Consider the following 25,566-nt stretch of genomic DNA (forward strand, 5'->3'; position numbering starts at 1 on the left):
TGATAATTATTAAAATATCAATTACAAAATGCAAAAGAGTGGAAAAAAGGTGGACAAGAATACAACTGAAAAAGTGCCACACTATGACACCAGTGGGAGAACTTCAAAGTGACACTGACTAGTCCATCACAGTCTTATAGTACAGATGGCCGTTTTCCTCAGGATAGACTGCAGCTGTGGACAGACCTGAATTAAAACACAAAAGCAATGCAGTGGATATGTGGAGCACTTACCACACAAGATTGCAAAGCCACCTCAAGGATGAGAACAATATTATTATTACTGCAATATTACACCGACAGAAAAGCTCAGAAAGAGTGTCTTCTATACAAAATCAGACAGTCTTTGTGTCTCACTCCTTTTACATAAAAAGCTACTTATGTTTCTGTTCAAAACGAAAAACAACATTTGAAGACAGACACGTGAATGTATTCACTCAATAAATCACTAGGGCTACAAGATGTTTTTCTTACCTTGCACCCCACTGAGACTTTTAATAAGCACAGCCCTAACACAGTCTGAATCCATGCGTATTATGATGAGGACCTATAATGTTGGAACAGATTCAATTCAGCAATTTCCCTACTGCCTTTTGAAACCAGAACAGTATACATCTTTCAGAAGTAAAGCCAGGTTTTCATTACATTATGTTTAGGAACTGTGACTAAATTACTTCGGCCTTGCCAGTGCCACACATTTCTAGTGTTTTTTGTAATGATTATTGCACTCAGTCAAAATAGTTATGTGGTCTCAGGTTAACCACATCCTATGAGGGGGGTATAAAAAAGAGAACAACCTCAGGATTCTCATTCAAAACAATCGAAGGGGAGGGACTTTCTTGCTATTGTGTCATTTGTGACAGACTGACGATTGGACCAGATCCTCTATCCTCCAATTGTGTCTAATCAAAGTAAATTCATGAATGGATTCTAAGAAGGAAATGTGTTTCCATACCAATAAGATCAGGCTAGTACAACGTGGGAAGCAGTATATGTATTCTGTATAATGCTGCTCATATAACATTGATTGCATAACTTGGGGTGGGAATATATACACTGTAGTTACATAGAAAATAGGATGTTAGCTCCATTACTGTTGCATATTTCAGAAATCTCAGCTACTCTTTCTCTCTGTCCCTCTCTCTCCCTCCCCCGGTGGTTTAGGGAAAATCTGATTTTTAGTCACAAGGGATGAGATGACAATAAAGGAGGCCTACTTTTGGACTTTGGTCCTGAGAACTGCTTCTCTGTACCCAAGCCAGCATCTGTTTCTGGAGTTCTGCTATTTTGGGATTAGCTTCATCATTCTTCAGACTGCTGTACTGCACCACACGCAGCCTCATCCAGATGTCATCCAAGCAAGTCCCTAGAGTCCCCACATATGTTTCCTTGGCTTCTACCAGATAGTCTGTGATTCACACAATCAGAGGAAGGAGGAGAGTAAAATTAGGAGGATCTGACATCTGAGAGTGAGCAGGATAGGGCCGACCATTTCTGGTGGAACACTGTTGGATGGTCAATTGCACATACAATCAAACCTACCTAATACAAACACAACGTGATATGAATTGCAGATTCTCACTCAAGTTTATCAATGAAACCTATAGGTTGAAACATGGTAATATGAGAAATGTGATGACAACATCAACAAAAAAGCAATTTCCTACTTCATGGCTAATAGGATATTACAATACACAAATACACCCTATTACATTACATATAGAAATGGTTCCTACTGAAATGAGGTGTTACATTAGATGTTTGTGTATTGCCATCTTCTGGTAGAAAGGGATAACTCCTGCCTATGCCTCATGTATACAGGATACAATTATTACAGTTCTTTTTTTTTTTACTGCTGGTAGTCCCCTTCACACACATTCATAATTGAATATCTCAAAATTAAAAAAGACCCTTAAGTAACAACTTACAGCTTGGGGAAGTCCTGATTTTGAAAATGTTACTGTTTCACTTCCTATGGGCTGGATGCTAAAAGCATATATATATATATATATATATATATATATATATATATTGAAAAGATATACAGGTAAACACAAGGGTAAACTAAGGCTGTTCTGAACCCTAGGGGGAGTGCTGTCACTTAAAGTGCTGTTTGGACTAAATCTGCGGACTCTGAAAATCTCACATTGCCCTGACTGCGTACAAACCATTAGTAGTTTGAAAGAGGAAGCAGAGAGAGACACAAACTAGGAATGCCCCTGGCCTTATGACTGTCCTATGTGGGCCATATGGCTGTGCCTCAGGCTTTCCTTGTGATTGTATGTGAACAAATAGTGTGCCAGTGCAACAAGGACCTAGTCTAGATTCACTTCCTCTCAGTAAACTTTAGGATAGGGTGAATTCTGTGACACAACACTTTATCTTATGATCTGAAAAGACTGGTTCAAGATTCTACACTTTGTTATTTTGACTTCTCTGTAGAATAGTACCAGAATTCAAGCTGCAACAAAATAACTTTGACTTTGATGTTTCCCATGTTTAAAATAAGCCTCTTTCTTATGAATTCAGTAGCTGAAGATACAAAAGTGCAAATTAGGGTTTTTTGGAATACCTATATTAAAATTATTTTTTATTTTTTCGGTGAATGACAGTGTTTAGCTACTTCTGAATGTGGATGAACCAGAAGTGCAGAAACTGTTCTCACAGGTCAATAAAATAGAACAAGGTTGCATTGGAAAAGTGATATCTAAACTTTGATTTGTGTTACCGAAGACACTAGCAAGGTGCTAGTACATTATGTGTATTCACTGAACCTTAATGATACATAAAAGCAATCATGATACATTAAGATTTAGTTATATAAATCAGGTGCATTTTGAGATCTAGTTTCCCTTCTATAAATCATACTTTGGGTATTTCTGTCTGTGCTTTGTCTGACTCTTCTAATTGAGAGCTCTGGGTGGACTGGACAGAAGTAAAGGAAAGGTGTGCATTCAAGATTACAGACCCTACTGTGCCATATTAAAGTGTTACATCCTCTCTTAAACTGACCTACAGCAGTGTTCAGGTCACACATCAGCAGAAGGTCTCGCACCGTCACTAGCAGGTGCACCAGTGCAGCCCGCTTGTACAGCGCCACACCTCTCTCACTGGCGTTACCTGCAATACAAGACATCTGCCTTTAAAGCCCATGTTTCCATTTGTTTTTTTCTCATTTTATTGCTCACATGAAATTAAATGTATACCAAAACAAACACTTCACAAAATCCAATATCCCTTCCACTAAGGGGAGCTAAAGTGTGGCTTAACCAAATGCTCAGACACTTACATAGCATACTCAAATGCGTTTTTAAAATAAAGTTATCCCCCTCTAATCGAAGGGCTCAAACTGAAAAGCAGTCAGTTGACAATCACCACGAGAGGGTATCTCCATTTACTATGGGGGCTGGTTTGAAAACAGTTGTGGTCGGGGTAGCGGAAGTGATTCTTGGCACATAGTTAGCTGATTGTTGAAGGTTGTGCTAAGTGTGCTGATATTTAGGTTTGTATTGACAATTATTATCAATTTCCATGGGACATGAGAATCTTCAGTAACTTTTTTCTTTCATGTATAATTGTCTGTAGTTATTTCCTTTGTACCACCTTTTACAGCATTATGTTTTTATCTTTAGTTGTGTCAATAAAATCTGTTCCTCTTTTGAGTCTCTAAGCAGTTCTGTATTAACTACGAAGGCCCGGTACTCAAAACTAGATCTTGAGAGCTCCAGGGCCCTGTATTTTAATTTTTTATAGTTGGAAATACATTTATCGTCTCATTGGCCATTGCCTCTAGCTTATTTTTATTCCCTGCCAAAAATTACCACCTCAGGGTGCATCCAGACAATAAACTGCTATAAAACAGTTTTGTGATTATAGCTAGTATAGTCCTTTTTAAACCAATCCTAGAGGGAAATTAAATTTTCTTTCTGAGCAGCTGCATCGATATTTCTACACTGGCAGAAACGTCCACAAAAATACATTTCGAGGGCCACAGTCTGCACAGGAAACGATACAGATAATGTTCAGAACACAAATTTACACCTATTCATTTTTTTGTTTTTGCCACACACAATAAGACCACAGTGTGTGAAGTAAAAATAACACAGACCTTGCTTCAGGCCACTGCTGAGTTCTTTCTCCTGTTGCTTCAGAGAGAAGCGTGTTTGGTCAGATGTCAGAGTGGCGAAACTCCCACAGGCAGCTGCAGACGTGCCCGGCTCTTCTGGAGAGGACAGGAAGGCTGTGGCTAATGCACTAAGCTGTGAATAGGCTTGACACTGACTCTCTGAAGACACACAAAACAAAGTAACAATCTGAGTTTGTACATTGCAGGAAACAGTGCAGAAAAAGGTTTGACCCCAGATACACTATCATGTGAAAACGTATTCCAACACAATGGCCTAATCTAGTAGCCACAGCTACCAGACTGAACAAAATAATTGCATTACTTAATGTAACCAGTTAATAATGTACTTAATCACACTGTTGCCTTGCATAACATTATCAAGGAATACAACACTGTAGGCAAACAAGCACATAACAATATTGGCTTGTTCCTTAATACATAATTAAACAGGAAACGCAAAGGTTATTGCCCGCAGGTTCCCTTGTATGTGCTAATTTCTGTAGTACATTTCAATTGATGGCACCACACACCATCATGAATAATACAAATGATATGCTTAAAACCAGTGGTTTCCAGCTCCACACAATTTGAACATCATGGTAAAGGATGTTTGTTAATTAGTTTAAATTAGATACCTGAGGCTTGGACTTCAATCACTAGACTGCTGCTGGTGGCTTGATCTTTAGTTTCTGTGAGTCCTTCAGACCCACCTGTATCTACTGAGCCAGCACACCAGGAATTCACATCTTTCTTGGGTTCTGTGAAACACAGACACACCCCTCAGATTACTGCAAAGATCTACTGCATGATTACAGTTAACAATGTAATCCACAGAATACTAGTCATATTATACAAAGCACAACAAATTAAGTTATACACTTTAGTAAATTAATTAAGAAATCAAACTCTTCTGGGAAAACTTAAAAGGTCACCAGTTTAATTGATTAATCAATTAAGAACAAAGACCAGGCCAAGATTAATCAAAAACTTTGATCTACCAGCAAATCACAAATAGATCACCTTTGTAAATTTTACAAGCTTATATTTGAAAACATATTGCTTGTATTTTCATGTTTGTGTATGTATTTAGCCTTAAGATCTGATCCTTGATGGAATTAATTGGATTTTGTCAATGTGGTGAAAAAGCGAAGCAAATCAGTTGGCAGGCATCGAAGTTCATATGCATGAAACATATCAGCATAAACAACACTGGCAAAGCATTAAAAGGCCATGTGCTACTGAGCCGAAGTAGTTCGCACACTGCTAAAATGTCATCAACCATGGCCACAATTTCTTGTAGCATTTGTGGAAAACTAGAGTAGTTTAGCCATACTTCCAGACTCAATCTTTCAGTCAGTTTCCTTACTTAGCCTTCATGTCCTGAATATTGTCATTTTCCTTATAAACTCTTTCTACACACCTGTCTGATTCTGGTTCTTGGCTCTGCTGTTCTGGGGAGCAGCAGTTGTTCTTGACACCTGTTTGGATCTCAACATTATGAAGGTAGCAAGGGGATCCAAATCTGGTTGCGGTGGCCTGCTAGCTGCACCACTGCTGTAACAGTCGTTGCTGTTTTTTACAGGGAAGTGGAGAAGGGTAGATGAAGGCTGTGCAGGGCCATTCTGGCTACCGCTCGTCTCTTGTACAGGCAATGCTCTCTCACTCGTCTCACACCTGCCTGCTGGTATAAGCTCTGCCTTCTGAGTTGCCTGAGTGACCGCTGCCTCTGTGATTGACACTTTGAGGGCTCTCCCTCTCTCCTGCTTGGCTGTGAGATGCTTCTGCTTCACGTCTTTCAGAATGGACTTGACCGTGATTGCACCGGGTGTGACATTTTGCACAGGGTTTTCTGAAACAGTGACAAGAAATACAAGATAAATCATAAGAAAAGATTGTCAATTTTGTTCCCAGACATTAAATCATAATTTTAAGTACAAGAAGTTAAGTACTTAATTAAATCGAACATGTTTCATTCTTCATTTCCATGCTGAACATCACATTAACAATAAACATGATTATTCCTGAAGAAGAGCCACCTACCTGTTAAACTTGAAAATCCAGGAGAGAACAACACTCCTGGTAATAACTAGGGGGTATTTCAATTAAAAAATATATTATCCAAGCACAAACATTTTTATACTCTTAATACCTGTTTGCCGAAAAACATGTTTTGAGCATTTCAGTGTATAACTTACAATTATGGGTCATGATATAGCAGTACAAACCACACCGTAGTGTGGAGATGCTGCCAAAATAAATCTAAATCAATCTGGTTTTATATATATCCTGCTATTGGTTTATACAATGAAAGGTTGAGTAAAATATTATCTTCACCTGTCTCACCGCCAGATTCTCTCAGAATATCTGAAGGTATAGGAGACAGATATATTGTCAGCAGGCTGACATTAAGATCCTTAAAAACAACAACAACAACAACAACACAAATACACATTTCATTTTGTACTGTTCGCTTCCAAAACATAGGGACAAGTAATCTAATAACAGCCGATTGCACTGATATAATGGAACAAAATATGATTAACAGGGAACATTAAAGGTGTATAACATAAATAATAATACAGTATGTATGAAAATGAATGACAAAGCAATCATTTTATGTTCTGAGAAAAAAACTGAACGTCAAACAGACATACTGCTATCCCTCTATTATGTTAAGCCCAGCATTTAGGCTAGAAAATTAGAACTCAACCCCAAGAGAGAAACAAAATTACTGATTGGGACCAGTTCAAATACATGCGTACTTACTGTCTATTTGGATCATGGATAATGTGGAGAAGTGTTCACTGAGGGCTGTTGTTTTCTCAGCAGAATCATATGTGGCCTGAGTCCCAAGATTCTCCAAAAATCCTGAATGGTCCACATTCAGACTGGGCTTTTCATGAGCATCTCTTCTCACCGCCTCATTAGCAGAGCAGCCCACTTCAGCCCCAGTCAAACGAAAGGCCTCTGCGGCAGGCAAGTGCTTTAGTGCAGATTCTGGAATATGTGGTTCTGACAAGGGGGTGGTACACAGATACAGTGTATTTTTAATAATAATGTACAGGAAATGTGTTCAGATTTGGTGAATTGTGCTACAAGTGCAGTGAAAGTCACAAGCTTTCTCAGGGCAACGGCTTACCTGAGAAACACATAAACAGTAACGCACTGATGAGCCACAACAGATGGGCACAAGGTGGCACATTCAAGTCTTCAAATGCTGAGTTCTGAGTCATTATTTTACTCATATACAGTTGTAATCTACAGTATCCACACCCTACATTCAGAACAATGTTGTATAAATGTTGATAATTAAACGATGCAAATTTATCAGTGATGCAAAAATCAATGTAGTGGCAGGTTTACTCACACACCCTGTCTCAACTGCAATGTTTAAAGTTTTCTCAAGGTCTGAATCTGTGTTCAGCAAAATCAGAAAATACATCACAGATAAATAGGTATGTTTTAAAGTTCAATATTTATTAAACGCCATTTTTTTTCAGATAAAGGCTGTGAATGTTTACAGTTAGCACTGTAAGCAGAATTTGGGGATCATAGTTAGATTCAATTCAATTCCATTTTTATTTAATATAGCACCCTTCCTCACCAGTTGCCAGAGCTCTTTACAAATTGATAAGGAAGGATAACAGACTGTTATAGGAAAAAACTTAAGGCCTAGACCAAATGGTTGCCTTCCCTCCACCACAGTTACATCTGCCAAAGCAAATTCAATGGAGAATGGAGATAAACAGCTGGTCTTACATGTGCTTTGTGTGTTAAAGCAATGTGGAAAAAACCCTTTCTAGGTATCCAAGTGTTGCCACGGTGTGTTTACCTGCCAAGAGGAGCCCCAGGACAGAAGAGTGGTGTTTCTCGGCCTGCCAAACCAAACCCTCCATTACCTCCCTCCCATTATTTGACACCAGGCTACTGAAACACAAGAGCACACTCACATCTCACTTATTTAGAAACACACATTCCTCAACACATATAAAACATCTGCTGTTCATTTATTGTTCTTGTATGTCACCTTTCAGAACGGTATCACTAGGGTTATGCTGGATTATGAGACCTATAGTAGCTGTCTACAGAGCAACAATTAAATCAATGATCTACTTTAAAAATGTTTCCCCTCCATTTCATGTGAAATATTGCTTTATTTCTTACTCCAGATACATTCAATTCAGCATTTGTTCATATAACCCAAATGGACAACATGAATCTGGTCCTATAGCTTCAGCTATTTTGTTCGTTTTAGAGGCCATGTCTTCTGCCACTCTTAATATAACACAGATTATTATTTGATGCAGTAGGAAACTAGGGATTCAATGAAGTGGAAAATGTTTATTTATCAGAAGTATCATTGAAATGAAACAAGGTCTGAAAGGAACAAAACAGGAACTAGGCTGGTGAAGGCTGTCTGATGAGTCTTACAATGACATACTGAAGCTACCTCTGACCTTACACACTGGCTGCTACCCAGCTGAGAAGCAGTGACTTACTGCATAAAGACCGGGGACAGCTGTTCTGCAGAGAGCTCACTGCAGGTTGTGTGGGCTGTAGGATGGATGGACTGGCAGGGGGTGGTGAACAAATTATCTGTTTCCAGTTGAGTATACAGCCTGCAACGGACTGAAGAGAGAGCTCACCACAGCTGAGTCATTCAACGAAGGTATATGGAAAGCCATCTTGTTACTGACAGCTTCTAACCTTACAGGTGACCTGAGTGAGTAGGCAGCGCTGGGTTCCAAACTAGTGCCACATCAAAAAATAAAGTAAATAACCAGCACTGATATGTGTTATTCAGTAACTGATATAGAGGGCTCAGCTTTTCTTTCTCACAGACTGAGAGATCAGATAGAAAAGCTGCCCAAGCAAAAGTTGAAAACACCTTGTTAACTTGTGTTAACCTTTATCTATGTTTGTTTGTCTTGATTCTTCTCTCAGCTTTTTTTTTAGTCTGATTGCTAAATTGTTTGTGTAAAGAACAAAGTAACTGAAGATAAATCTCAATTTAAACAACAATACATCTAAATAACATTCATGAAATTCTTGTCTGGCCTGGATAATGCATATTAACAACTACACAAAGTTATATATCAGTATCATGTTTTATCTGATCATATCCATTTTGAGGCAGTGAGCACAGAGAGAGGTGTGTGTATTCAGCAGCTATTTACCTCCCTTAAAATAAAAAACACATAGTATCGTTATGCAAATATTATATAATTAAATGCTACATAATCTTATGATTAAGTTCTACACAAACAATGTAATTTCACTAACTAAAACACACCTAATGCATATAAGATGCAAATGAATTATATGGTGAAAACTTGCTTTGTATGCAATTGCACACTTTTTCTTATTTTAATCACATTAAAACATCAGAAAATGTACTGAATAAATAATCAGCTTTTTAAAACAAATTAAATCTGAGTATACTCCACACGAAGCTGAAACATTGCATTGCAGGATTATAGATTTGTTTGTGATGACATTCACCTGCGAAACGCATGCCCAAATTCCACTGGTGCACTAATAAAATAAAAGGCAGCATCCTCTAAAACTCTGTTAATAAAATGAACACTCAAGGTTTGGGAAAGTGTAGTCTGTCAAACTGTATTGCTTCTGCTGTGTGTGCCCTTTTCATTCCTGCACTCTGGTTAAAATGCAATTCTTATTACTGTCATGTATGTGCATTGTATTTCTCTGGTTATAGTCTGCAGTATCTCATTATATCAAATATAATAAAGATACATTTGATGTCTGTCAAATCTAAATTCCAATAAGTTCCAATAAAAAAAAAAGAGTTTAATGGGAAAGAATTTTGAGGTAAATTAGTTTCAAGATCTCAGAACACCTGCTGGTGCCACTAATGTGATTCTGTTTGTGGCCAGCAGAGGGCCACCCTCAGTAATTTGTAACTCTGGTCAGATGGAATGAAGCAAGGCTTAAAACAACATTTCACAAAAGAAAAGAGTGAAGCATATAAATCTTATTCCTGACACAGGAACTGTAAATTAGAAAAAGGTACTTTAAAGATTACTGTTAAGGCTTTTTACATTCAGAACATTTAAGACTTGACTATAAAATATCCTACAACCCCAATTCCGAAAAAGTTGGGACAGTATGGAAAATGCAAAAAAACAAGCAAAAAGAGTAATTTGATTATTCAATTCACCCTGTACTATATTGAAAACACATTATTAACACATTATTTGATGTTTTACTTTGTGAATTTAATTTATTTTTGAAAATATACACTCATTTCAAATCTGATGACTGCAACACCCTCCAAAAAAGTTGGGACAGTCGACAGTTTACCACTGTGTAACATCACCTTTTCTTTTAATAACACTTATTAAGTGTTTGGGCACTGAAGACAGCAGTTGGTTAAGCTCAGCAAGTGGAAGATTCCCCCATTCATCCATTATGCATTTCTTCAGCTGCACAACTGCATGGGGCCACACATTCTCAGTCGGAGACAGGTCAGGACTGCAGGCAGGCCATGCTAGCACCCGCACTCTCTGCTTATGCAACCATGCGTTTGTAATCTGGGCAGAATGTGGTTTGGTGTTGTCCTGCTGGAAAACGCAGGGACGTCCCTGGAAGAGACGAAGTCTGGATGGCAGCATATGTTGCTCCAAAATGTGTACATATCTTTCTGCATTAATGGTGCCCTCACAGATGTGCAAGTTACCCATGCCATGGGCACTGACACACCCCCATACCATGACAGATGCAGGCTTTTGGACCTGACGCTAATAACAGCTTGGATGGTCCTTTTCCTCTTTGGCCCGGAGAACACAACGGCTGTTTTGTCCAAAAACTTTTTCAAATGTTGACTCGTCGGACCACAAAACACGATTCCACTGTGCTGCTGTCCATCTCGAATGAGACCGAGCCCAGAGAAGTCGGCGGCGCTTCTGGACAGTGTTGATGTTTGGCTTCTGCTTTGCATAGTAAAGCCTTAACTTGTATCTGTGGATGCAGCGGCGAATGGTGTTGACTGACAAAGGTTTACCAAAGTATTCCCGAGCCCATGTCAGGATATCCATTACAGATTCATGACGGTTTTTAAGACAGTGACGTCTGAGGGATCAGAGATCACGTGCATTCAGAAGTGGTTTTCGGCCTTGCCCTTTACGCCCTGAGATTTGACTGGATTCCTTGAATCTTTTAATTATATTGTGGACTGTAGAAGGTGAAATGCCCAAAATGCTCCCGATTTGTCTTTGGGGAATGTTGTTCTCAAAGTGTTGGATTATTTCGCTGACGCATCTGTTGCCAGATTGGCGAGCCTCAACCCATCCTTGCTCTTGAAGGACTAGGCCTTTTTTGGAGGCTCCTTATATACTATAATTACACGATTGCCTCCCCTGTTTCACATCACCTTATTTCAACTTGTCACATCGCTATTAGTCCTAAATTGCCGCCGTCCCTACTTTTTTGGAACGTGTTGCATGAATCAATTTCAAAATAAACATTTACCTTAAAAAAACTATGCAGTTGATTAGGTAAAACATCAAATACCTTGTATTTATACGTTTTTTGTTTAAATACAAGTCAAAGTACATTTACAAATCACTCCTCTTTGTTTTTATTAGCATTTTCCATACTGTCACAACTTTTTCAGAATTGGGGTTGTACATAGACATGGATTTTTTCCCAGAAGTCCTGCAGTACATAATGGTTTTGTTTGTATGATTCAAATGGTTTAACATATAACTAGAGCAAAAATAACCCCCCCAAAACAACTGCAGCCATTGTTTGAATATCAAGATGCACCACTTCCTACATGAGTCATGAGTTTTTTTCCATTTTTACACAAACTGCAGAAGTCAATATCATATAGTTCTATGAACAAGCTAATTTTCAACTTCTGCTTTTTATGGTGCATGCATGGTCAAATCAAATCACATCAGTAACCACACCTTTACCTGTTTAACTTGTGTTGTTATTCGAGAAGTTAAAGAAAATTATATTTTCTCTTTTAGAGCTTTCTGTTCTCATTAGTTTTATTTGAAAAGAAAAAATGGTTGCAGGTCTCCCGTTCTATAAGTATGGTATTTTGTTTTGAATCATTGTTAAATATAAACTTTTACCAAAATAATAATTTTAGCTGTTGTTTTTATTGTTGTGTGACCTGGGTTGAAACAGTCAAGACTGAAAATGCAGTGACACCACATATTGTGTCTCCCGTTGAAAAAAGCAGGTCACACATGGATACAGATATACTGAGCTGTTGAATGATGCCATGTTTTTATTTGTGTTCCTTTAGCGTATGTATTTGTGATATGATATTACTGTGATATGTGTGAACAACATACACCTTCTGCTTTCTCAAATGAAATTGCCTTCAGGAATATGCACAAAGCAGAACAGTTGTCACTATTTATACCAACAAATAGTCACCCCCTAAGTATATTGTCATCTGAGGCTGGTACTTAAAAAACTCTTACCTGGGGAGCTGATAGTATTTTCACTGGAAGCCTGAGAGGTTGTCCCATTTGATGTCACATAATGCATTACTTCAAACATGTTTGACAATTCAACACCTACATCTATATAGAAGATATACATAAAAGGACCAAATTAAACAGGGGGTAAGTGGAATAATGGACATTTTGTATCAAAACCTATACTGGATCTTGTTGTGCACGTCTCATTAACCTTGAATATAGGTAAAATGCAAAGATAGCTTTATTTTAAAGCATTTTGTTTAAGAACACTATTTGTTCCCTATTTGTAAACTTCCTATGCATCTTTATAGCTGCAAATCTAGCAAGAGCCAGTTGTGGTGTGGAAAAGAGAAACTCATCTGTACTGTATAGAATGGAAATTAGGAAGTGTATCAATTCACATTTCAAGTAATCTGTGCTTAACTCAATGGAAAATGTATTCAGGCTGAGAAAGGACAATGTGAACACATTATCCACACAGTAATTACATGAATATGTACATCATGAATATGATGTATAGTTTGTAATGTGAGACTTACCTTGTCTAAGGATCTCTAGGGATGTCATTTCGTCCACTGTTAACTCAGGAATAACTCCTAAGGCATCACAAAGCTCCCTGATGGAAAGGGCCCTGTCTTTTTGCCAGGGACTACAGGTATCTAACTCAAAGGGTAACATCAAAGACTGGGAACACACAAGTATGCCCTGTTTATTAACAGTAGTACTGCAACTGCTGGTGTGTCTCTCTCCTGTGCCAAATATTGACTTCTGTGGATCAATGCTACCAATGCAAGGGGTAAAAAGCTACAGGTTTTCTATTTCTAAGAATTTATAACAGTTATCTTAAGTTGTATGTGTGATCTGTCACCATCTCTGATACAGTACAATAACAACAACATAAACACACACACAGGAGACCAGTGCGTGCACTATCAAGAAGATATACATGCTAACATAACCAAGTGTTACTGATTTGATTAAAAATGCCAGTACGCCAACAAGATGTTTATTTGTATTTTGTACTTTCTCTACGATATAATTTTCTGTTTCAACTGGCTATTCCTTAATAGGCCATTGGTGTTTCATTATTTTTATAATTTGCAGTTACATTTGATTATGCATATTTCTATTGTTCCCCTTCCTCTTCTTCGTCTTCTTATTTAAGTAGTTATGGGTAAATCCCCAAACAGAATAGGCTATATGAATATAATTATTACAGACTTATGTTTCTATGGGTGCACCCCTAACAGAATAGGCAATACATCATTATCACAGATTGTAAGGAGTCTATGGCCCTGTGCCATTAGGTACTGCACTACAACACACTCATATGATTATACTACTTCTATTTGCAGTGCTTTGAAGTACCTCTTCATTCAGCACTGCAACTTTTCCGAACTCCTCAGTTCTTTGATCTTGCACTTGTCCCTCTGTGTCTGTGCCCAGGGTCTCTTCAAAAGGCACAAAGCATCTGTGAAGTTCAGAAGCACAGTTGAAAGAAATCAAGACTGTTAGAGCAGAGAGAGTCAAGGCCTGGGATATAGCTACCCCTCTTGACTTTTGAAGTGTAATCTTGTGTTACTCTTTGTATCCATACAACTGCACATGTGTAATGCAGTGTAGTATTTACATACTACTGTTCTAAATATAGTATTCCTTACTAATAATACTGTAATGTACTTGTATAAACCTTGTAAGTCACACTGGATAAATAATAATAACAACAACAATAATAATATCTGCTTAAGTTTCTTTGAGATGCCATGTGCATTTCATTTAATCACCTTCTAACATGAACATGAATAACTTGAATGTTGAGCGCTATTTACTGGCAATAACCTACACTGCACAGTAAACATGCTTTCATTTGAAGTAACCCTGTTCAGTATGGCACATTGTTAAATCCACTCAAAAAGAAATAAAAGGGCAGCTTAAATGAAAATGAATGCTTAGTAACACAGTATGCTGTGAAGCACTGAGGTTTATAAAAGTTCACTGCTGTATTACACATTGCACTGTATCACATGTGCAGCTGTACAGATACAAAGAGTATCAGTGGGCGTGGCAATGTCCCATTTAAAAATACAATGTGAAGGCAGCTTCTCAGTATGAAACTACATTTTGTATTCATGTGAGATTTATAAAATGGAGAGATAAATGGGTGGGGCAAAATATGGTGACTTTAAAGCCTTCATTTTCCTCTGAGGTGTTGAATGTAGTTGAATGTTAGGTTGTCCAGAAAAAAATGGACAGCAACAAACAGTTTATAATGACCACAACAAACAGATAACCAAAAAGAAGTCTGTTGATTTTCTTATTTTATGCACATGAAACATAAAGAAGTCATGGGGACCCATATGCTATCATCCAAGGTGCTACCTGAAAAACATGTCCTCCCTAAAGGGTTCCCCTGTGGCATTAAGCAGCGGATCGGGCACACACACAGTCCGCAGCCGGGCCAGCAGAGAGTACAGCTCTGGCATCTGTCTCCTGAACTTGGCCAAGCAGTCGGCGAACACCACATCCTCCTGCACAAACAGATCTACAGTAACAACAGCAAAGGAGGAAGAATGTGTTGAGGTTAACCCTGCCTTCCGATAAACACCAGAGAAATGTGCTTTAAATGTATACAGTAGGCCATAACATTTAGAATAATAAAGTGCTAGCTGTTTTGCATTACTGCTGAAGCTCTGGTTAAACTTCAACAACGTACATGTATAACTGTCCAAGTATTCCTCACAACCAAAGATCATGACAACATAGACCCAACATTCAGACTCTGATGTACTGTCAAGTCTGGGATTGGGTTCAGCACACTATGCACTAACAGCAAAAGCAGAGGAACAATTGGGGCAGAAAATACTTGAGAGGGAGGTTGGGTGCACTGTAGGCAATCCTGTTTTTGTTTTTTTTATAACCCCTGCCATAAGATCTTTCATTTCCACAGTTTGGACAGGGCCTGCAGTTTAATGCCTGGTAAAGAAATACTTTCTGAATATGAAGTCAAACGAGGAATCAAATGTAGCAGAACTAAGCGCATTAATTCCAATATAGCAAAATAGCTGTGTTAACCCAAGGCTAAGTTTAGCTTAATGTATCCATTGTTTGCAATAGCTGCAGTCGAATGACACACAGTGAAAGTTTTTCTTAGTCACTGGTGTTGAGTGCAAAATTAACTTAAAAAGTAATGAACCAGAGACCATGCAATAAATATAAGTATCAATCAACAGCCTACATATGAGACTGCGTAATATTGTACAAAGAAAGAACACTCAAAACCCTAGAAATGTCAGATTGTAATGCATCCCATCGGCGATTGGATGCTACTGGGGAGCGGTGCGGCACTGTAAATAGTCCAAGGGTGTGTGAAAATTGTTGTGAATGAAGAGATCAACTTCTACTTGCTGCACTATTAACTATGTCACAATAAGATTCACAAGGTCCTAATTATCATAATTATAAAATAGGAAAAAGATAATCCCTGAATCATTCTTTAAGGTCAGAACCTATTACAAAACGGTTAACAGCTGTTTCTAAGATATTTTTCTGTTGCCAAAACATAGATTGCCAAGGCTGTTGTGCCAAATCCTTGCCCTTTTTAACCTTGTTCCTTTTTTATATAATAAAAGCATGAAAAGATTAAGAGATACCTTGTGAGAGGTGTCACATCTCCTTTTGTGTCCCAATACTTTTGGCAATACAGTAGAAGCACTCTTAGCTTTTAGGAACTCTTGTCAGAATAATTGCCAAGCTTCTTGTAAAAAAACCCAAAACTCAAACATGCAGGTTTACTAAATAAGAAATACATTCAAAAGTGCCCAACGCAAAGGAACAAATGTCAGGTGATGAGGCTGCTATAGGAACCTTTGAGTCTGAAGTCATTATACTTTCACCTAGTCGGCTGCTGCTCAACAGAGGTCACGATTAGCATACAGGGCAGTGATGTCATCGCTGGGCACGTCTGTCTGAGGTGCAGCTGCAAAAGTCTTTCCAGTCACATGGAGAACTCTGAGAAAGGCTGGGCTTCCTTTGAGGAGGCTGACTCATGCATACCATCCCAGAGGGCTGATTTGCTCATTGTTTTTTTCCCATTTAGATACACAACTTGTGGTTGCCTTCTGTGCATTACTCAAGTGACTGTCAAACCCAGTTTCATTCTAATGCTTTGTGTCTGTTACTAGAATACTACAAGGGCTCTTTCCTAACTACACTACTACTGTACAAGAAAAACAGGTACTGGGATGGGTGGAGGCAGTCAGAATGAGCCCAGCCTTCCTCCTTTCCTAAAACATTGGTAGATAGTCTTGGAATATAACTTATGTTGTAGCTTTTTTTGTTCATTAAAAAAAAAACCTGAACAAAGATTGAATAACATGATTTCATGTTCTTTAACCTGTGCACCCTGAAAGCTCATTAATGGATTAACTCGTTCATGTTTGAATCAAATAAAGCTTAATTGCTGTTACTGCTCCTTATTTAAGATTTGTCATCAAATTTTTACATAGTAGGGGTGGATACGATGATGAAAGTCAAACCTGTTATACAGTGGTTTGGATACAGATAGTAATCGCAAGATCGTATCTGCTGTACTGAAACTTGTTGGTATATGTCATCAAGCTGTAATTCCAGTTTATGATTTTGTCAAAGGCCTTGGTAATCTAAAAACTGCTAACATTCTGTGATTTGATGCTGTGCAATTTATAATTTTAAACAATTTGATACTGTTTAATAAATTATACTTAAAAAAAAAGCACTGACAACAGTAAAGGTGAATCTGAACAGTTTTTCATTCTGTTGAATTTCATTAGGCAGATGAAAACTGAATTGCTTGTATATGTCACAGAGAAATGACATAGGGATGCAAAATGCCAAAGTCCAGAGGCTAATGTTCTCATCATTATATGAGCAGCACATCAGAATTTGTGCATTATCAGGTTGATAATGATAAGCTTTAAAAGTTCCTTGTATCATTAATAAACTGTGACAGTTGCATGCAATAAAACTGTGAACATCAATCATCTAACACCAATGATAGCTGGGTCACACTGAGCAAATACTACAGCATCAAGGACAGGTATGCTGGTAGACTGATCCAAATGAGATTATTCAAAGATAGTGCCAAGCATAGTGTAAAAGTAACAGTTAAACTAAAACAAATAGTGAGATATTAAAGACAGACAAATGGGTGTGGTCATAAAATATTAAAAGGATGGACAGAAGTGGCTTGTTTAGACTGTTTATCATCAAAACAGCTCAAAAGAATAAATAAATAGATAAGAAATAGGGCAACAGTGTGCAATACTGGTTAGGGCTCTGGGGAGAATCATGAGTTCAGTCCCAGGTGGGGGACACTGCTGCTGTACCTTTGAGCATGGTATTTTAACAAGGTTGCTTAACAAAAGCAGGTGTGTTAATTGTATGTAAATATAATGTGTCACATTGTAACAATTGTAAGTCACCCTGGATAAGGGTGCCTGCTAATAAATATAATATAAACTAAGATTTTGAACTTTTCAGCATAAAGACACTGGGGAGATTTAGGTGAAGTTTGCATAATTTTGCAAGTCAATCATAATTCTATTTCATATGTACCACTTCCTTTTAAGCCACGTACAATCATAATAGCAAGCATTGTTGGTTGTGTTGAATAATGTTTCATATGTTCTTATTCGTTTTTTTATAGCAGACCTTTTTGTCTTTGTGTGTAGATTCTGATAAAAAATAATAGATTGATTTAAATGAATGTAAGTGCGTTATATAAATAAATAAATATATAAATATATATATATATATATATATATATATATATATATACACTCACCTAAAGGATTATTAGGAACACCATACTAATACTGTGTTTGACCCCCTTTCGCCTTCAGAACTGCCTTAATTCTACGTGGCATTGATTCAACAAGGTGCTGAAAGCATTCTTTAGAAATGTTGGCCCATATTGATAGGATAGCATCTTGCAGTTGATGGAGATTTGTGGGATGCACATCCAGGGCACGAAGCTCCCGTTCCACCACATCCCAAAGATGCTCTATTGGGTTGAGATCTGGTGACTGTGGGGGCCAGTTTAGTACAGTGAACTCATTGTCATGTTCAAGAAACCAATTTGAAATGATTCGACCTTTGTGACATGGTGCATTATCCTGCTGGAAGTAGCCATCAGAGGATGGGTACATGGTGGTCATAAAGGGATGGACATGGTCAGAAACAATGCTCAGGTAGGCCGTGGCATTTAAACGATGCCCAATTGGCACTAAGGGGCCTAAAGTGTGCCAAGAAAACATCCCCCACACCATTACACCACCACCACCAGCCTGCACAGTGGTAACAAGGCATGATGGATCCATGTTCTCATTCTGTTTACGCCAAATTCTGACTCTACCATCTGAATGTCTCAACAGAAATCGAGACTCATCAGACCAGGCAACATTTTTCCAGTCTTCAACTGTCCAATTTTGGTGAGCTTGTGCAAATTGTAGCCTCTTTTTCCTATTTGTAGTGGAGATGAGTGGTACCCGGTGGGGTCTTCTGCTGTTGTAGCCCATCCGCCTCAAGGTTGTACGTGTTGTGGCTTCACAAATGCTTTGCTGCATACCTCGGTTGTAACGAGTGCTTATTTCAGTCAAAGTTGCTCTTCTATCAGCTTGAATCAGTCGGCCCATTCTCCTCTGACCTCTAGCATCAACAAGGCATTTTCGCCCACAGGACTGCCGCATACTGGATGTTTTTCCCTTTTCACACCATTCTTTGTAAACCCTAGAAATGGTTGTGCGTGAAAATCCCAGTAACTGAGCAGATTGTGAAATACTCAGACCGGGCCATCTGGCACCAACAACCATGCCACGCTCAAAATTGCTTTAATTCATAATTAAATCACCTTTCTTTCCAATTCAGACATTCAGTTTGGAGTTCAGGAGATTGTCTTGACCAGGACCACACCCCTAAATGCATTGAAGCAACTGCCATGTGATTGGTTGGTTAGATAATTGCATTAATGAGAAATTGAACAGGTGTTCCTAATAATCCTTTAGGTGAGTGTATATATATATATATATATATATATATATATATATGTTGTCTTATCTTTTTTTACTGCAAGAATAAAAGCACAATGTAAGACATTACTATTCCCAATACTTTACAAAAGCTGCTGTGAGACATTCTTACTATTACATCATAATGCAAGTATTAATTTAATGTGTCTATGCTGAGAACAACATGTCCTTAAAGGTGAAACTCCCATATCCACAGTATCTCCTGCTCTTAGTTACACAGTAGAAAGATCACAGACAATCTCCTGTGGAGTGCCCTGTCCTGTCTGAGGTCTCTATACACAGTAACTAGGATGGCAAGAACCCAGTAATTATCGAGGGGGAGGAAAGATGTAGAAGGGGCTTAGATTTGTTGATTATGTTACAGCCAGCTAAGGGGGTATGATGGCATGAGTCACCTGCAATGAGATACATCTACATACAATAGGAGCAGGCATTTTCAGATAACCTTTCCTTGTGGAAATCCATGCAACGCTACTCTAATCATAATAATAACAGGGTTCTTTTGTTACTGTCACACCGTAGTGCTCATTTAATAAACAATGACATTCAGTATGTATACAAATGGGACCATAGAGAACAAATTCCCCATGGACACAACAACAGTACACACAAGAGGGCAAATGAGTGTGCCCACGATGACTTGCATGCAGGGAAAGTCAATACACATAGCTGTGTGAAGCTGCTAGGTGTTCAAAAGGGCTATATGATATTGGATGGAAAGTTTGACTACCATATGCATGTACACCAAGTTTCATTGCTATTGCAGGTTTTCACAATACACTTTTTTGCATAGGCCAACCAAGTTTTAAAGCACGCTGTTAGTGTTTATTTGTAAAAAAAGATCTTACCAAGATCCTGTTCCTGTTCTTCAGAGAAATTAAAGAGATCTAATGCTGAAACCTAGCTATGAATAATGTGTTACCCACTAGATACAAGTGATCCAAAACCAACTGAAAATCTATTTCCATTTAATTTAGATTTAAAAAGTTTTCAACTTAATTACCTACTTTACACAACTGGAAAACTCACTGTCTCTGTCACTGTCTTTTCAAATCTTGACCTACAGAAACTGTAATGTGACCTTCATGAGTATCTCTTATTTCTCTACCAACTCAGAAGAGAAATTTAGGAAAGACATCTTCTTAGGTTGAACTATGACATGTATTTTTATTTGTAACTGAATGTCAGAAAATGTTTTTATTTGCAAAAACTGAAGAGGCTTTACAATGTAACCTTTAAAAAAAAGTTATTATTATTATTATTATTATTATTATTATTTTTATCTCTTGGCAGATGCCCTTAACCAGGGTGACTTACAACATAAGTTATCAGTTCTAAGGACTAGGAAAAGTGCTATGGTTTGTTTCTTAGTGATTTTGTGTTCGGTGTTCCCTGCTCACATCTGTATTCCACAACTTTAAGTCACTCCCTCCTCCTAGGTAACCAGTGATCTCTCATCAACAAATGCTACTACTCATATGTTCCAAGGTTGTACTTCACAGTACTATGATGTGTGTGATAAAGCACTCTGTTGGTGTCTAATGAGATGGGTGCAGTAAGATTCAGTTATTTGTTTAACTAATTGAGTTTATCTGGGAAGTGCCTGTAATTTCAACACACACAGCACTGAGTGAAAGAATCAGATAATGGGAAACGGGCAAGGATTTACTCATGTATCATTTAGGAAATCTGTATTGTGAAATATCCAAGGGTGGATAATACTTTTGTGTGTCGAAAGGCCCACACACAACTGTGAATCTATTAATGTTAATTATGGGGGTCATTATTAAATTAACCATGTAATAGGAAAAAAATGCACAGTATTCAATGTTTAACATGGCATGTTCTCTGAGTTGAGCTAACTTAAACACAGACTGACCTTCTGGGCTATTGCATAGCTCTTGTCACCTGAAGGCAAAACTCTCCTGAATAGTCAGTTATGGTTTAACAGGAACTGAAACAATGTTCTATATGGCCAACAGCAAGCACTTTGTTTACATGGGTTAAATTATTGCATTGTAATAACTTTCTGTCTTTATCTGTTTTCATATATATTACTAAATATGTAAATCTGTATGGTAAAAAAACTAAAATACACCAATCAGCCATAACATTATGACCACCTGCCTAATATTGTGTAGGTCCCACTTTTGCCACCAAAACAGCCCTGACACGTCGAGGCATGGACTCCACTAGACACCAAGGCACCAAGACGTTAGCAGCAGATCCTTTAAGTCCTGTAAGTTGCGAGGTGGGGCCTCCATTGATCAGACTTGTTACGTATCACTTTTGATAGGTACTGAGCACTGCAGACCGGGAACACCCCACAAGAACTGCAGTTTTGGAGATGCTCTGACCCAGTCGTCTAGCCATCACAATTTGGGCCTTGTCAAAGTTGCTCAGATCCTTACGCTTGCCCATTTTTCCTGCTTCTAACACATCAACTTTGAGGACAAAATATTCACTTGCTGCCTAATATATCCCACCCACTGACAGGTGCCATGATAACGAAATTATCAGTGTTATTCACTTCACCTGTCAGTGGTCATAATGTTATGGCTGATCGGTGTAAGTATATATCTAAAATATAACTTTTGTAACACATGTAAAAACTGAAAGAATCAAATTAGATAAAACATAGTTATATGCCTGTTAAAATGTTAAATTACCACTGGCAGTTTCTATTGGAAACTATTACCTGTGACAATATCTGCTAGACAATAAATGAATGGGCAAGAAAAGTTGAATAGCAGAAGTATGTGCAGGACGCTGATACCTGGTACAGAACATCCTGCAGGACACAGGTAAAGAATTGTGCGACAACTATGAAATGAGGATGAGAAATTAGGAAATGCATTGCAGAATATTTCCTTTCTTCTCCCTACACTCTTGAACATCTTTAGAAGACACAAGACTACCTTCACCTTGCCAAGAAGACTTTGAGAAGGATTCTTCTTGGAGGATGTCCCCTGTCTTCTCTCTAGCTTCCCCTAGGAGCCACAAGGCCTCTCCCAGGTCCATATCAGCCTGAGAAGTGGGGTTAGAGCTGAGCACCACTTCCACTCTTTCACCTTTAACTTGTACAAGAGATGTTGTTATCCTGGAAAAGAAGACAAACAGTCTAGTCTACTGAAAGCCTAAAATCACTTGACAGGGTACATCGTCCTGAATAAGAGAGCAAACCTAATAGATCTCTAATGTCACAAGGAGTTGCGAGGGTTTATAATTTAACAAATTTAAATCACAAATATTTGTTTTCCCATATTTAGCTTCTGCTTAGTGCTATGATTCATGTTGGTTAAAAAAGATAATTGAAAGCATTTGATGTTAACCTAATATAAAACTAATGTAAAGCTTATTTAATGAAAGTGAAAAAGAGGCTATGATGCAAGATTATAGGTAAAACACAAGTATAGCATTTAAAGCCCAAGTGCTTCAGTAATTGTAGTGTCTAGGCTGATTGTTAGTAGCTTCACGTGAAATCTGTCAACATCTAAAAGGGGGTAATATTCACATGGGTACAATCTGACCCTGAAGAGAGGCCGATCTTAAGCCTTTTAAATTTGCTTCAAAATGTGATGTTGCCAATTGGCTCCAATGGAGTGGTAAACGATCTGATGGCCATGTTAGATTCACAGATTGTCCACCAATATCAGTGCCAGAATAAGCCCAAATTACATTGATAATGAATAAGATCTCAAACAATACATTTCTCCCCCTCTATGTCAAGCGGCACGTTAGACCCAAAGCAACAACAATGCAGAGATTTCTTGGAACAGAATGTTCAAACTCAAACCCAAATTTAACAAGGATATGATGTCACTAAAGTTGTATTAAAGTCCTCCAATCAGAAATGCAAAACAACTGAGTAAGATGTGTATCATCTCTTGTACGAAGATGAACTTCACATTCCAGAATGCAATAGCTGATGATTTAAGAATGTGGAAATGCTGCTTAGGAGTTTGGCTGTGTAATCCACTCAGATTACATCAATTCAATGAAGAGCACACACTGTTAAAACACAAACCTTAGCCTGAGAAGACCTCCTATGAAATGGCAAACCCTTTGCCATTGTCTGCCAATTTTATTTATATATTCTATATGTAATGTTTACCACAATTAATGTAGTACAGGAACTTTATTTAGAGGCAAGTTTGTTTAACGGGAGAGGCTGAGAGAGTCTAGGATTATACATATTTCATGGAGATCTCTCAAAAAAGAAAATTGTTAAAATGTCAAGTTTAATAAAATCTTGATTTCTTTTAGTTACTTTTCTAGAAAGTCCGTTGGGTACCCACTGGTCTTCCAGTCATCCAGAACCGATCCCCTGATGATCAGCTTACAGGTGGAGATAACTGATCCTGTAAAAACAACCCAATCATAAGTCATATAATTATGACCTTACTAAAAGAAAACACACATTGAATAAATTAGAAAACTGTTCCTATGAAGATACTGAAAAGTATTTAATACACCAGAAAGCACAACATCTTAATTCAAGCAATGTTCTTCAGATTAAAATATATTTTCACATTTTATGATTTGAATGTCTTTGTCTAAAGCAGAACACCTAATAGATCATCTTTGTGTTGGTAACTATAGCCTACCCCTGGGTACTTTAAAAAAAGCTTACCTAATACATTCTTGAAATATAATAAAGACCCACTGATTTTTTTAATGTGTAAGCATACATTTACAATCCATTACAATCATTCAGGTCCCTCAATGTAAATCATTTGTTATTCAATGTTAAACAATACAGGCATGTTCTGAAATTCACCGTAGAAATACAAGTTTTGTAAATTTAGATTTGTTTGTTTCATGTAAATGTAGTTTGTTTGTCCCTTATTAAGAATCGAATAAGAAAATATCCTGAGATAGACGATTAGCCCGGAAATCCACACTTTCAATTTGTAGTGACTTCTTGGAAAAAAAAAACATCATCTTTTCAAAAGGAAGTGGGAAATGACTTTAATAATATAACCTACACCTTGTTCTGTGACATTTTTTGATGTCATGTCAATTTATCCTGAAAGTTTCGAAATTTGACTTATTGTCTAATAGGAAGTTATTTAACATTGTGCTGTAATCTGTACATTGTGGAGGAAATATTTTTTTAAACTTGATGACTTTTGGCATGCTGGCATTAGCCTATACAATACCTTTTAGCAACTGATACCGCAATCTTAAATGGAAAGAATTTACTGAAGGCACAGTTTCCTTAAAGCATTAAGTTTAATGATCACAAAGCATGACACCTAAACATGTTACAGCATGCATAACCTAAGCAGTAGCTCCAATATATCGTTGTACATAAAGTATCAAAAAATGAATACTTACTGGAGCCACTGTATGTATCACCTATATACATCTGAAACCAAATTCAGTTTATTCTTAGAGGATGTTCATAATGACTTGGTTTTACATTTTTCCTTCCTGATATTTAGGTAATCATTACAGAGGTAAAAACAAGTATTATCAACAAGTGATTTAGTCATTAAATTCACAGCTGCCATCAGACCATCACTGAACATTTTAGACTTGGATGCATGTTTCTAATTGACTAATTTCACATTTACTAGAGCAGACCCATCTCTGCTTTCATTTCACAGACAATATTGTCTAGATCATGTAATGTAATTGAGTATCTACTATGCTAGTCCATTTTACCAATGTGCTTGTAAATCTCTGCTCTATCTGTACCTCGGGTCCAAGGTTTCCTATAGGTGTCATCTGACAGACTCCCTTTGTAGGAGTATTGATCAGTCTGGTCCAGGTGCTGTGGCACAGGGACAACCAGCCAGTTGACTGTCAGTCTCTGTCTTGTAGAAGCCTCAAAATCAATACAAATAAGACAAGACATAAACCTATCTGGGGTCACATCCAGGAGCTCCCTGTAACAGCGCACAATAGTC

The 25,566-nt window shown here is 37.8% G+C and overlaps 3 protein-coding genes across 3 annotated transcripts; all 3 read right to left on the reverse strand.

The window, feature by feature from the left end:
- Positions 1-102: 102 nt before the first annotated feature.
- Positions 103-4,415, reverse strand: LOC136754843 (protein shortage in chiasmata 1 ortholog-like). Its single transcript, XM_066711017.1, has 5 exons — positions 4,108-4,415; positions 3,012-3,119; positions 1,217-1,407; positions 474-546; positions 103-186 (listed from the first exon to the last, which is right to left on the reverse strand). The coding sequence occupies exons 2-5, from the start codon at positions 3,034-3,036 to the stop codon at positions 119-121; spliced, it is 357 nt and encodes a 118-aa protein (XP_066567114.1). The 5' UTR covers positions 3,037-3,119; positions 4,108-4,415; the 3' UTR covers positions 103-118.
- On the reverse strand, positions 3,948-6,881 carry LOC136755277 (protein shortage in chiasmata 1 ortholog-like). Its single transcript, XM_066711745.1, has 6 exons — positions 6,858-6,881; positions 6,469-6,538; positions 5,546-5,974; positions 4,761-4,883; positions 4,108-4,284; positions 3,948-3,994 (listed from the first exon to the last, which is right to left on the reverse strand). The coding sequence occupies exons 1-6, from the start codon at positions 6,879-6,881 to the stop codon at positions 3,948-3,950; spliced, it is 870 nt and encodes a 289-aa protein (XP_066567842.1).
- A 7,032-nt stretch (positions 6,882-13,913) lies between these two features.
- On the reverse strand, positions 13,914-25,244 carry LOC136755278 (protein shortage in chiasmata 1 ortholog-like). Its single transcript, XM_066711746.1, has 5 exons — positions 25,241-25,244; positions 23,922-24,012; positions 22,576-22,751; positions 14,967-15,129; positions 13,914-14,058 (listed from the first exon to the last, which is right to left on the reverse strand). Exons 1-5 carry the CDS (start codon positions 25,242-25,244, stop codon positions 13,914-13,916), a joined length of 579 nt encoding a protein of 192 aa, XP_066567843.1.
- Positions 25,245-25,566: the final 322 nt, after the last annotated feature.

The sequence above is a fragment of the Amia ocellicauda genome, chromosome 8 (genome assembly GCF_036373705.1).
Source record: "Amia ocellicauda isolate fAmiCal2 chromosome 8, fAmiCal2.hap1, whole genome shotgun sequence".
NCBI classification, from domain to species: domain Eukaryota; kingdom Metazoa; phylum Chordata; class Actinopteri; order Amiiformes; family Amiidae; genus Amia; species Amia ocellicauda.

Coding starts and splice junctions, on each gene's coding strand:
- LOC136754843 (XM_066711017.1), bottom strand. CDS start 3,036: ATGTGTGACCTGAACACTGCTGTAG. Junction 1,408..3,011: donor TGACCTGAACACTGCTGTAG/GTCAGTTTAAGA, acceptor TGTGAATCACAG/ACTATCTGGTAGAAGCCAAG. Junction 547..1,216: donor CTCAGGACCAAAGTCCAAAA/GTAGGCCTCCTT, acceptor CCAACATTATAG/GTCCTCATCATAATACGCAT.
- LOC136755277 (XM_066711745.1), bottom strand. CDS start 6,881: ATGTATTTGAACTGGTCCCAATCA. Junction 4,884..5,545: donor CAAGAACCAGAATCAGACAG/GTGTGTAGAAAG, acceptor TGTGTTTCACAG/AACCCAAGAAAGATGTGAAT. Junction 3,995..4,107: donor CAGCAGTGGCCTGAAGCAAG/GTCTGTGTTATT, acceptor TTTCCTGTGCAG/ACTGTGGCCCTCGAAATGTA.
- LOC136755278 (XM_066711746.1), bottom strand. Junction 15,130..22,575: donor CTCAAAGTCTTCTTGGCAAG/GTGAAGGTAGTC, acceptor TTGTTACTGTAG/ATCTGTTTGTGCAGGAGGAT. Junction 14,059..14,966: donor AGGGAGGACATGTTTTTCAG/GTAGCACCTTGG, acceptor TGAACTTCACAG/ATGCTTTGTGCCTTTTGAAG.